Genomic DNA, 12,642 nt, shown 5'->3' with positions numbered 1-12,642 from the left:
CCCCCCCCCAGGTGTGCAGGGAACCCACTGAGCCTGCTGGCGAGACACCCCCCCCCCCCAGATGTGCAGGGTCAGCACAGCGGAGCTACTTCCTTCTCCAAAATGTAGTGCAGCAGATTTGGCTGAATTTTTTACTTTTCTAATTAAAAAAAAATAGTAATGATCATCTGCCCGCTCCTTCTCTTCACTGCAGAAAGAGAGCTCGAGAAGGCTCCGACGTGGAAATGGTGGAAGATGAGTCCCAAAAGGAAATGACAGCAGCTTGTACCCCCCGGAGAAGGATCATCAACCTCACCAGCGTGCTGAGTCTCCGGGAAGAGATCAGTGAGCGGGGACATGAGAGTACGTAAGTGCCCAGGCCTGTCGGGGACTCCGGGGCCGGAACTGCTAGCGTTCAGTTCGGGAAATGCAGACCGTGTCCAGGTTAGGCCGGCCCCGCAGTGCGCCAAGCAAAAGCTCCCTTCCTTCCTGACCCGCACCAGCGGCGGCTCGCAGACAGTTTTCCACTGGAGAGAAGGGAAAACGAGTCGCTGGTATTCTCGTTAAAGCCATAGGAGTCAGAATGAAGCATCATTTAAATAACCTTCAGATTGTTTCTTCCCCTTTTTTTTTTTTTTTTTTTTTGTGGCAGAGACAGGAACAGATAGGGACAGACAGACAGGAAGGGAGAGAGATGAGACGCATCAGTTCTTCATTGCGTTACCTTAGTTGTTTATTGATGGCTTTCTCATATGTGCCTTGACTGGGGGGCTACAGCAGACCGAGTAACCCCTTGCTCAAGCCAGCAACCTTGGGCTCAAGCTGGTGAGCCTTGCTCAAACCAGATGAGCCCGTGCTCAAGCTGGCGACCTCGAGGTTTCGAAACTGGGTTCTCTGCGTCCCAGTTCAACGCTCTATCCACTGTGCCACCTCCTGGTCAGGCCAGATTGTTTCTTAAAGCAGCATCATTCTCCTCTGGCTGGGGCTGCTGCTGCTGAATGACAGGCTCTGAGGGCCAAGTTCACACCCTGGCACTCCTGCTGCTGTGTGACCTTAGACTCATGACTTAACCTTTCTGTGCCTCTGTTTTTATTTGTCTGTAAAGTGAGATTACTTTGACCTTGAAGATTATTGTGTTGATTAGAGATAAAATATAAGTGAAACACTTGTTACAGAGTAAGGAATCGATAGATATTTTTATACCCTGAGGACAAAGCTATAAACCTCAGAAATAGCTTTCCACAGTACCTGAGTGTACAACTCCACTTTGGTCCCCATTATTTCAAAATTAACTTTATGACTTTAGGAAAGACGAGGGGGCTAGTCACTTCCCGGGGATGAGCTTAACCAGGGATTGAGGTGAATGACAGCAACTTGTCCCTCCCAGGGTCCTGGGCCACTTGGTGAGTCACACAGCCATGCTCCCAGGGTGGGCACCCCTGCTCCAGGCCTCCGGTGGCAGCTCTGCCACAGTTCGCTGTGGTTTTTCTGTTTCCCATCTAGAGCATGTTTCTTGATTAAAAATAGTTAAATTTCAACACGTGTCTTAAATTATGACAACCTAGGTTAACTTTTAGATGCACTTCTAAAGGAAACCGGTGGCCGCAGGGCAATTTAGCATCTCCCACTAATCCACAGCCTTCCGGGGTAGCTGCCCTGACTCCGGGGCCTCTTCCACGTTCCCCGTCCCGGTCACCACTGGTTTGAGCGAACTCCGCAAGGCCTCAGTTGGCCTCTCCTCGTTCACGCTCTCTTTTCTTAGCACTCTGGGCTTAGCACTCTGTCTGCATGTGGCACAAAATATAGGGTGTCTCCACTGTCGGGAAGGGTAGAAACTTCCTGTGACTAAGGTCTTGCCAGTTGTGGAAGTAGCGCCACTTGGCTTCTGCTTTCTGTTTCCATGGAGATCTGCCCGGTTGCTCTTTTTCTGTTACTGGCTTTCCAGCCGGGAACTTTTAAACCATTTTACATACAGTAGTATGAGAGAGGTGGGCTGTCACTTGATCTGTTTAGCAGTCTTCCTTACAGCAATTTTAATGGAAAGACTTCCTCGGATTTGGAAGTTTCTGAGTTTTTTTTAAAAGGGTTGGTGTCCTCTGTGCAAAGCAGGCTAATTAAAGTGATGGTTTTAATACATTTATGAATAGGTGCACACTGTTTTCAGGGCAATATGAAAATAACATGCTTCTAGTTTTATCAGTTCAGGGTCCGTTGCTGAGGCTAAGGTGATGCATCTAAGTTTTCTGAAATTGTTTATTCAAACGTGGGCCCTCATTTAGGTCTAGAGTAGTCCTGTGAGGGAGGAAGAGGAGAGGCGTTCTGTTTTGGGACGATGCGAGGACAGGTTGATGGGAACATCCCACGTGCGTGCCCGGTTGAGGGTGGGCTGTCACTGGCCGGGCCTGCACACAGGGAGGCCAGCCCGAGACTCAGATGCAAACGCAGATGGCCTGCCTGTGGGGGACAAGCAACCTGGGCTGTCCCCGCCCCGCGGCTGAGGCTGGCGTGCCGAGACATGCCGGGTGGGATCTTCAGGGGGAGTAGCTGTCCATGATGTGGAAAGGGGCCCTTCCTCTGGAGCCAGGAGAGCTCTGCTGAGTCTCCGGGCAGCCACACCGCCCCACAGCCAGTGAGAAATGTGTTCACCGATTTAGGGCGTCATTTTCCTGCTCTGTAAAGTGACGCTACTTCTGGACATTTGTGATGTCAGACAGCACGTGCATGCTCTGTAAGCTTCAGGCCTCTGTCCCGGGGCGGGGCCTCTGCCCCGGGTCCTGTCTGCTGCGTTTTGGTTTCCATCCATCGCCCCAGCAGGGGAAGCTGGTTGTCCTTGAGTTGAATGCTGCACAGGGGTGTCTCCGAGGCTCGGATTTGGTGAGCTAGGCCACTCACCTTCCTAGACCAACAGCCTGGCTGCCCCCACGGACTGTGCCCCTGGCTCGGGAGAGAAGAGATACTTTCCTAGTAAGGACATCGTTGTGGCACTTACCTGCGCGGTGTCTCATCGGTGTGTTGTCCGCGCAGGGATCGCCTGTTGAACTCACCTGCGCGGTGTCTCATCGGTGTGTTGTCCGCGCAGGGATCGCCTGTTGAACTCACCTGCGCGGTGTCTCATCGGTGTGTTGCCCGCGCAGGGATCGTCTGTTGAACTCACCTGCGCGGTGTCTCATCAGTGTGTTGCCCGCGCAGGGATCGCCTGTTGAACTCACCTGCGCGGTGTCTCATCAGTGTGTTGCCCGCGCAGGGATCGTCTGTTGAACTCACCTGTGCGGTGTCTCATCAGTGTGTTGCCCGCGCAGGGATCGCCTGTTGAACTCACCTGTGCGGTGTCTCATCAGTGTGTTGCCCGCGCAGGGATCGTCTGTTGAACTCACCTGTGTGGTGTCTCATCAGTGTGTTGCCCGCGCAGGGATCGCCTGTTGAACTCACCTGTGCGGTGTCTCATCAGTGTGTTGCCCGCGCAGGGATCGTCTGTTGAACTCACCTGTGCGGTGTCTCATCAGTGTGTTGCCCGCGCAGGGATCGTCTGTTGAACTCACTGCCTCGCCCTCGGTGCCTGCAGTGCCTGGCACGTGGTCTCTAGGTATTTGCTGAGGGAGGGTGTAAACGACTGAGGGGCGGCCTGGGAGACGAAGCCCTACTATCTGTTCTGAGAGAAGGTCAAGGTTGAACACTCAGATGACTTTCTTGAGTCTGGTGGGTTTGCCCATACCTGGTGGGCACACATTCGATCAACAAGTGAGGCTCGTTTTTGGCCCTGTATCCAGTCAGATGTTCCATGGAATGGGGCTATTGCTAGTCCCATAATTTTGAATCTGTAAATTAATGAGGACAAGGACTGTCATATAAGTTGTTTGCTATCGTTTGAATGTGAATGTGCTCAGCATTTTACCCACAAATGTTTTATTTTCTTGGTCTTCGGTGAACAGTCCTGGGTCTGAATGTACGTACTCCTATTGTTTGTCACTAGATGGCAGTTTCTTTGTTACATGAAATCAGTTCAGCAGACACTTGCCAAGTATCTTCTCGGTACAGAATGTGCCATGCCAGCCCTGAGGCAGGAGGTGAGGTGAGTGAACAGCCCCCGCCTCGAAGGTACCATGGTGTCGCGGGGGCTGTTCACTAGTAACTGGTGGCAGCATGAAGAAGCACAGACACTGTAGCAGAGCGAGGCCGCTCCGGAGCCCAGGCTGACGTCTGTGGGCACCAGGGGCGGCCGTCAGGCAGTCCAGCTGCGCGTGGAGCGTCCATTCTGCAAGGGGCCACCAGAAGCTAGAGGACTGGTCGCCCTGCCCTCAGGTGTGGCTTTACTTGCCGTTTCTCAGAAAGCATGCCGAGGCCCAAGGCCTCCATTGTGAACTTGGGTGTGCGCCTTGTGCACGGGATTTGTCCCGTCTCCCTGCCGGCAGAATGGCAGGACGCGCCCACAGACTCCTAGCGCTCTGCGGATACTCAGGGGAAGGATGGAGTGGACATCCTTCAAGTCCTGATTGGCAGCCTCGTGACACCTAGTTGGGAAGAGCCTTGCCCGTCTGCCTGGTTGGTGAGCGCCTGGCTGGGGGCAGCCCCGGGCTGGTGAGGGCTGGTGAGCCGCCGCCTCCCGCCTGCTGCGCGCCTGCGCTCGCTGGCAGGGCCGCACTTCAGTAGCTGTGGCTGCGTCAGAGCGTTCCCTGACAAATCTGTACGGAAAATCTCCGGGCCTTTTTTAGTGGGTTTCACAGCTTTCTCTTTCCTCCAGTGCCTCATTACTCAAGATTATTTGATGTCCTCCAGCTTTAAAAATAATCATTTTCCACCCACGCAGAACATCCTGCAGAGACATTGAGTTTCCAGTGGGAACAGAGGGGAACACTTACTCTGAAAATGAAGAAAACAAGTTTCTGTTTATGGGGTGAGCAGGGCGTGCTGCGGAACTTACGTAACACTAGGACTCGCTGTGCCCACACTGAGGAGACAGTGGAGTAGAAACGTGAGGTGCAGGCTTACTGCCCCCCCAGGACCCTCACCCTGTCTCCAGCCCCTCCGCCCGCCTCCCCAGTGTGGTGGGGGCGTTTTACATCTTTCATTTCAGATGTGTGCGTATACACTCACGCACACACATGCTCACACACAGAGGTGTGAAGTGCAAAGGCACATTTATAAAATACTGTATTAGGCTCTACAGAAGAAACAAGTGAACACGTGCTTAAAGAAACAGAATAGTGCCACCACCTTTGAAGTCGTCTTGTCCCGTCCCGTCCTGTCCCTTCATGTTTGACTGCTAATTCCTGGTACTTTATCTGTGAGGATTACTTGAAGCCTGGATTGAAGATGGATTTCTCTGGAGAAATTTGCATTTGATTCCACCAGGGACCTGGAGGGATAGGCAGCCCTGGAATCTCTTACAACTACAGTCTGCACTAAGGTCTTTCCGGCGCCCTGCTTCGTGTGCGTCCCGGCTGCGAAGGCCTGTGCGGACCAGCTGTGGTTCCAGTCTCAGGGATGCAGTCTTTTCTTCACTCCCAACCCCAGGCTGGGGGCCGTGGGCAGCGCTGCTCACTGCCCTTTGAGGGGGGTCAGCATGGACACGTCCGTACCCTTCACACTGCGGGTGCAGCCCTGGGGGTCTCCGCTTCACGTGTTGGAGAAGTGGTCTCTCGTTAGGCTCCCAGTTCAAACCTTCCCTAGGCTGCTTTTCTCTCTTCACCGCCTCTGAGTCTGCAAGACTGAAAGTTCATGATTCCCAAGGTTCCTCTAGATAAAACTGGCTTCAGAGGGCTCATCACCTCTCCGGCTTCCTGCTCTAGATTGTGGTCCTTGATGATTCCTGACTCTTCTCTTCTGGCAATTCCTTGTAGCATTTTGAGAGATCAGTTAGTTCTGTTCTGTTCCTCCTGTGTGTTCATTTCCAGCAGGAGGCTCAGTTCGGGCCTTTTTGCTCCTGTCTGTAGTGTGGGTGCTCGGTGCTCTGGGTGCAGGGTTCCCGCTGGGATGCCGTCACCTCCCTGTTGTTTTGTTTCCCAGCGCTGCGGGAGATGCTGCATAACCACTCCTTCGTGGGCTGTGTGAATCCTCAGTGGGCCCTGGCACAGCATCAGACCAAGTTGTACCTGCTCAGCACCACCAAACTGAGGTACGTCAGGGAGCACGTGCGAAGAGCGCAGCTCCTAGAACGGTCCTGGGGCGCAGCGCAGGCGGGGAGCGTGGCAGCGTGACATGTGGGGAAGGCCCAGGCTGTGGAGTCAGACAGATGTGGTTTCAAACCCGGGCTCAGCCGTTTACTGTTGATGTGACCGTGGACAGGTTCCCTTCCAAAGCTTTGTCTCCGCTTCTCATCTGTACACTGGGATCAACCTGCAGGGTTTTGTGAGGATAAGAAGTGACATGAGAAGCCGTGTTTGGTAGGTGCTTGGTGCTCTGTGAACGCTGGCTGCTGTGAACAGGCGTTGAAGGCTCAGTGCTGGCAGAGAATTCTAGCATCTGCTCTGATGGGGGAGGCGAGAGAAAGCAGACCCGACGGCCCCTTTCCTCCAGCTTTGGGACTGAAGCGAAGGCTTCGTAGCCACCAAACAAGCCAGTGGGGTTGCTGAGCACAGAGATGGGGACCCTGTGGTACCACCTGCTCAGTGCATAGCCAGCGACATTTCTGTGGATTGTTTCCAGGGGACCTGATGGAATAGCTCCTGTTAGTCTAGAACTGATATGAAATGTTCTCAAATGAGTAGCACAGATGGGAGGTGCTGCCACCTTCCACACCTAGACATCGCATGTCCACTGTGGGACTCTCCCCCGTTCCTCCTGCTCAGACCCCACAGTGACGCTCGGTCCTGTGAGTGGGCAGCCCGTGCACTGCTTGGAGTTGCCACATGTGAGTTGAGCTCCCTCACCAGGAAACCTGCCTGGAAGCTTCCTGTTGGCACACACACTTCCCCCTTGGGTGTTTTGAACTCATTCCTCCTGGTCTGGGAAGCCCCCGGTGCAGCTCGCTCCAGTCCATTGTCTTTGCTGCGAGAAGCTTATAGGGCTTGTACTGGGACCTCGCTCTCGTTAATCTGTTGGGAGTTCTACTCCCCTTGTTTTCTTCTCCAGCAAAGCTAAGTGCATGATCTCCAAGGCTCCAAATCACACTTGTGTTCGGGTTCTTTTCTTTCATAGATACAAATCCAGGCCAGTCCCAGAATGTCAGCCGTCAGTAAATGTGAGCGGTTTCCCAGTGGGAAGGGAAGCAGAGCCGGGTTCAGAGCGCAGAGTCCAGATTCAGGTCCTTCCTTCCACTGACCGACTCGGACTCACTGGCCGCCTCAGTTTCCCGCAGTAATGCTGGCATAGCAGATGCTTTGTTTACTTTGAGAGAATGAGGTCCTAAAACAAGACATAAATGCTTCACATTGCTTTAAGAACTCTGAAGTATCATTTCAGCTCTGTATTTTGTAAGTAGTGGGACATACTGTATACTTCACAGCTCCTGGAACGTGGCCAGCCTAGGCCACGTACCAGAGTAGTCCGATCCTGCCTTGTGTCCTCCCTGATTATAGGAGGTCTCCCTGCCCTTCTGGCCATTTGTATCATTTTTAATGGTGGGAAAAAGTAGTTTGTAGGCTTTTAAGTGGGGAAAAGGCAAGCAAACAAAATTTTCTCAAATTCCACTATAGGGTGTCAGAAACCTTTGACAGGCCCGGTGAGCGGGGCCAGCACAGGTGATAGTCTCGGCGCCCGAACCTGTGTGGAGGCCAGCCGGCACAGCACACGCTGGGGCCCCACTCCTGGCAGACCATTGAAGGCTCCCCAGCGGGCAGTCCAGCTGCGTCCCGGCCACGTTCCAGCGCAGTCCTCCCTCTGTCCCTACTGCGTGGCTCCCAAGCACGGACTCAGCTTCTCCTTAATGTCTCTTCCTTTTTCTTCCCAGTGAAGAGCTGTTCTACCAGATACTCATATATGATTTTGCCAATTTTGGTGTTCTAAGGCTATCGGTAAGTTGGGTTTTTTTTTACTGCTCCTCATTCCTGAAACTTCAATAACTGGTCATTTCTGAAAAGAAGAGCTTTACCCTAATATCTTAATTGTAATGTGGTCGGTTTTTCTAAATATGCTTAGAATAGTTTCTATATTGTATGATTTGCATATGGAGGTATTTTTCATTATAATACAGTTTTATACTAAGAACAGCCATTTGGTAACCACTTTGAACAAATGTTTTTATTATTATAGAAATTAATATATCTACTTATAATAAAACTTGGAAAGAGATAAAAATAGAAACATTCACTAAAGCCCCTGACCTGAACAGAACCCCAACTGACAATTTTAGTCCATTTCTTCCAAAACTTTTTCATTGCCTAATTTTAGAGTTAGAATTATACTGCATATCTATGTAGTTTCATATCTTCTTTTTACATGTGAGGTACTCTACAAAAGAGGCTTTTGGAATTTTTATTGGTATTGTGTTGGATCTGTAGATCAATTTGGGGAGAAAAATCTTTTCTTAAATTTATCCCTTAGTATTTCACATCTTCTGATGCTTTTATAAATGGCATTTTAAAAAAATCCAGTTCTTTTTGCTATATATAGAAATACGTGTTTTTGTACCGTGATCTTGTATCTTGAAACCTTATTAAACTCATTAGTTATAGTAACGTATTATAGATTCGTCAGATTTTTTACATAGATGATCGTAGTGTCTATGAATATAGAAAGTTTTATTTCTTCCTGTCCCATATGGATGCCTTTTACTTCTTTCTCCTGCTTGACTACACTGCCTAGAACAATGCTGAGTAGAAGTGGTGAGAATGGAAATCCTCATTCCTGATCTTGGGGAGAAAGGATTGTCTTTCCCCATTACTTATGCTTTCAGCCATAGGTAAGATTTTGAGGGATTCCCTTCATGAGACTGAGGACGTTCCCCTCTATTCCTTGTTTGCTTAGAATTTTTATTCAGGAATGGATTTGGAATTTACAAATGCTTTTCTCTATATTTATTAAGATAACTGTATTTTTCTTTTTTAGTTAATATAGTGAATTACATTGATCGAGCCTCATATACAATTAGTCTTGCACTCCTGAGACGGACCCTGCTTGTACATAATGTATTCTCCTTTTTATGTATTACTGGAATTGATCTGTTAAAATTTTGTTTGCAATTCTTCCATCTGTGTTCAGGAGTGATCCTGGTTTGTGGTTTTCTTATATTGTCTTGTCTGGTTTTGATATCAGGCTGGTCTGGCCTCAGAGTGAGCGGGGACGTAGCCCCTCCTTTTCTGTCTTCTGAAAGAGTTTGTGTTTGCTCCTTAAATGTTTGCTAGAATTCACCAGTGAACCCATCTGGGCCTGGAGATTTCCTCATAGGTTTTTAACTAAAAATCCAGTCTCATTCATAGATTAGAGGTATTTGGGTTAACTTTCTTGAGTGAGCCTTGGTATTTTTTTTCTTTCAAGGAACTTGTCCATTTAAGTTTTTTAATTTATTGGATAAAGTTATTCGTATTTTTTATTCTTTTAGGGCTATAGGATCTGTAGTGAAGTAACCTTTCTCATTCTGGTATCGCTAATTTATATCTTCTCTTTTTAACTTGATCAGTCTAGTTAGAGGTTTGTCAATTTTATTGATTTCACTTTTTGTTTCATTGATTTTTTTGTTTTTTTTTATTATTTCATTGATATTTGTTCAGATCTTTATTTATTGAGATGTTTTATGGCCCAAAATACAGTCTGTGTTGGTAAGTGTTCCACATGAACTTGTATTTTGGTCTTGTTGAGAATGTTCTATAAATGCAAGTTTATCAAAAGTTGATAGTGATGCTCAAATCTTCTGTACCCTGGCTTTCTGTCTACTTGTTCTGTCAATTATTGAGAAAGGGATGTTGAAACTGCCAAATATAATTGGGATTTGTCTATTTCTTTGTAGTTCTGTTAGTTTTATCCCTTATATTTTAAAGCTCTGTAATTGAATATGTAAACATTTATTATTAGGTCCTTTCAAATTAAGTCCTCTGTTGTTACGTAAGAAGAATAAGACCAGTATACCATGGGTTTATAACATGTAAAAGGAAAATGTATGACCACAGGAATGTCGGAAAGGGAGCAATGGAAGAAAATTGAGGCATGTTATTTCTAACAGATGTCAGTCTTCTTCCTGAGCAGATGATTTCCCTGAAATATTGTTCAGTTTAACTAAGACACCCTCTCCCTTGCTTCAGTTCTGTGGCAGGCAGTAGAAAGGACCTGCCTAGCGCTGAGCGGTGTCCTTGGAGCTGCACAGACAGAAAGTGCCTCCTCCCAGCCGTGCCTCCCGCCTGTGCAGCAGGCTGTCTGTCACATCAGTGTTGAAATGGCCGTTAGGGAGGAGGAGGAGGGCATGGAGGCTTACTCTGGGTTCCCAGTTGTTTTCTTTAGGAACGAGTGTTAGATCTGTGAGTTCCGCCTCTGTTGTGACCATGGTGTGTGGCTCTTCTTAGAGGTCTTGTGGGAATCGGGCTGCATCTGGATGTGCTGACCCCTCCTCCATGGTCTCGCCCCTTCCTAGGAGCCAGCGCCGCTCTTTGACCTCGCCATGCTTGCTCTAGACAGCCCCGAGAGCGGCTGGACGGAGGAGGACGGGCCCAAAGAAGAACTTGCTGAATACATTGTTGAGTTTCTGAAGAAGAAGAATGAGATGCTTGCAGACTACTTCTCTTTGGAAATCAGTGAGGTGAGTGCCAGCCGTTTTCCCGCTTCTGTATGTTCTTTAGTAAGAGTCAGGCTGGTCCAGAGTCAGGACGAGACTTGGTACTTACATTTCTGGGTTACACAACGGTTTTATCATCCATTCATGCGGGGTGGAGGGCCAGGTCCCACAGTCCCTGCAGGTCAGTGAATGAGCCACGTGCTATCCCTGTTTCCTCTTACCCTTTGACCTTTGGGGCTTGCTTTCTTGGTACATTCTTTGGTGGTTCTGCTACATGTCAGGACAAAAAGCTCTTCTTAAGTAATTAGCTCTCCTGCGCCCCAGTGCCCAGTCCAGCCAAGCACCTGGTCACCAGAATGACAAACATGAGGACAGGACCTGGAGGAAGCTCTGGGGAAATGGAGTTTGTTTCAATCACACTGTAACAGTCTTCTTCCTGTCCCTCCGTCCTGGCCTTCTCCCCACGAGCAGGAAGGGAACCTAGTTGGATTACCTCTCCTGATCGACAACTACGTGCCCCCCTTGGAGGGCCTGCCGATCTTCATCCTCCGACTAGCCACTGAGGCAAGTGATCAGGCCCGGACCGAGGATGTGGGCATGCGCGTGGGGGCGGGGCGGGCACTCAGGCCCCACTGCATTTGGAAGGATAAGGATGAAAAAGGGTAAAATAACTAATGGCCCCCCTTCTCATCCCCACCTGTGCCCCCCCCAGCAATATTCAGCCGTTCCAGTTTACAGCTTTAATGCCTGAAAAGTCGCAGTTAAAGCCATCTATGATCTCCATTTAGCAGTGACGTGTGTTTAGAGCACGTGCCTCTGTTGAGGTATTGAATTCTCTTTGGACCAGGTGAACTGGGACGAAGAAAAGGAATGTTTTGAAAGCCTCAGCAAAGAATGTGCTATGTTTTACTCCATCCGGAAGCAGTATATATCCGAGGAGTCAACCCTCTCAGGCCAACAGGTACTGTGGTGATGCTGGTGGCACCCACGACTGGGAAGGGCCCTTTAGGAGATCAGACTTGCCCATCTCTAAATCCCTAGGATGTCACTGCATGTAAGGACACAGTGGTTAGCTTTTACACATTAGTTTTATTTCCTTCTGTGGGTCTGGAAGTGATCTCACTTCTCCAGAGTGACCTGTCAAATGAGAAATCAGAAGCCGTCACGGTGAGATGGAGGTGGAGTCAGGCTGTCGGGCGTGCAGGGGTCCACATCTCCCGCTGGTCCCTCAGTGTAGCAGTCTTCAGGCTCCGGACCGGTCTCCCCGCCTCTTAGCTCTTACTCGACATCTGACCACTGCTCTGCCGGAAAAGACGGCTGTACTGAGGTCAGAGCTCCAGCTCTTCTTAGGGAAGGTCAGCCTGACACAGAGAGGGCCTCGTTCCTCCTCTTTCTGTGGCTTTTCTCAATCAGATGGCAGTGCCCTTCGATAAGCGTGCTTGGGAGGGGTTAGCGGGCAGGGGAGTCGGGGTTAAAGTAGTCCGAGAACCAGAGGGGGGCAACAGGACGTCCATGCCCATCTTTGTGATGACTTAGTCACCCTCTGAGCTGAAGCGATGTGCTCCACTGCATAGGGAGGACACTAAGGGACAGTGGAATGCTTAAGGTTCCCAGAGTCCTAGGTCATGTCGGCCAGAGCCCATAGGGGTACACACTCATTCCAGGGAAGGACGTAAGGTAGCACACTTAGCAAACTGTACTGAGAGTCTCTCACTGGATTGGAAAAATTTCCTTCAAGGAAAGGATGGACAGAAAAGAACATTCTCTGTACATGAAACAGTTAAGGCCCAGATGTAGGAAGAAGGAGGGAGCAAAATAAGCCTCATTATTTTTATTTCATTTCTTACCTATGGAGCTTTCAGGAAAATGGGCCTACATCAAGACCCCCCCAAATGCAGCCGTAAATTAGAAATTTACTCCCTGCTGTTGCTATCCAAACATCGTAAGTCAGGATCAGACACTGTTAGATCCTGCTACAAGAACACCTTCTCCCTGAATGGAAACAGCGGTTCCAGGATGGGGGG

At 49.5% G+C, this 12,642-nt stretch overlaps 1 protein-coding gene across 2 annotated transcripts in view; it reads left to right on the top strand.

Annotated features, from left to right (window-relative positions):
• MLH1 (mutL homolog 1) overlaps window positions 1–12,642 on the top strand; it is a 37,547-nt gene that overhangs the window by 24,383 nt on the left and 522 nt on the right. For both annotated transcript variants that reach the window (XM_066244629.1, XM_066244628.1), the window contains exons 13-18: window positions 194–342; window positions 5,983–6,091; window positions 7,865–7,928; window positions 10,478–10,642; window positions 11,090–11,182; window positions 11,466–11,579. In XM_066244629.1, coding sequence (XP_066100726.1) covers window positions 194–342; window positions 5,983–6,091; window positions 7,865–7,928; window positions 10,478–10,642; window positions 11,090–11,182; window positions 11,466–11,579 — 694 coding nt within the window. The remainder of the gene's footprint in view (window positions 1–193; window positions 343–5,982; window positions 6,092–7,864; window positions 7,929–10,477; window positions 10,643–11,089; window positions 11,183–11,465; window positions 11,580–12,642) is intronic.

Source organism: Saccopteryx bilineata, chromosome 10 (assembly GCF_036850765.1).
Source record: "Saccopteryx bilineata isolate mSacBil1 chromosome 10, mSacBil1_pri_phased_curated, whole genome shotgun sequence".
In the NCBI taxonomy this organism is placed as follows: domain Eukaryota; kingdom Metazoa; phylum Chordata; class Mammalia; order Chiroptera; family Emballonuridae; genus Saccopteryx; species Saccopteryx bilineata.
This window is presented reverse-complemented; position numbering and strand designations above follow the sequence as displayed.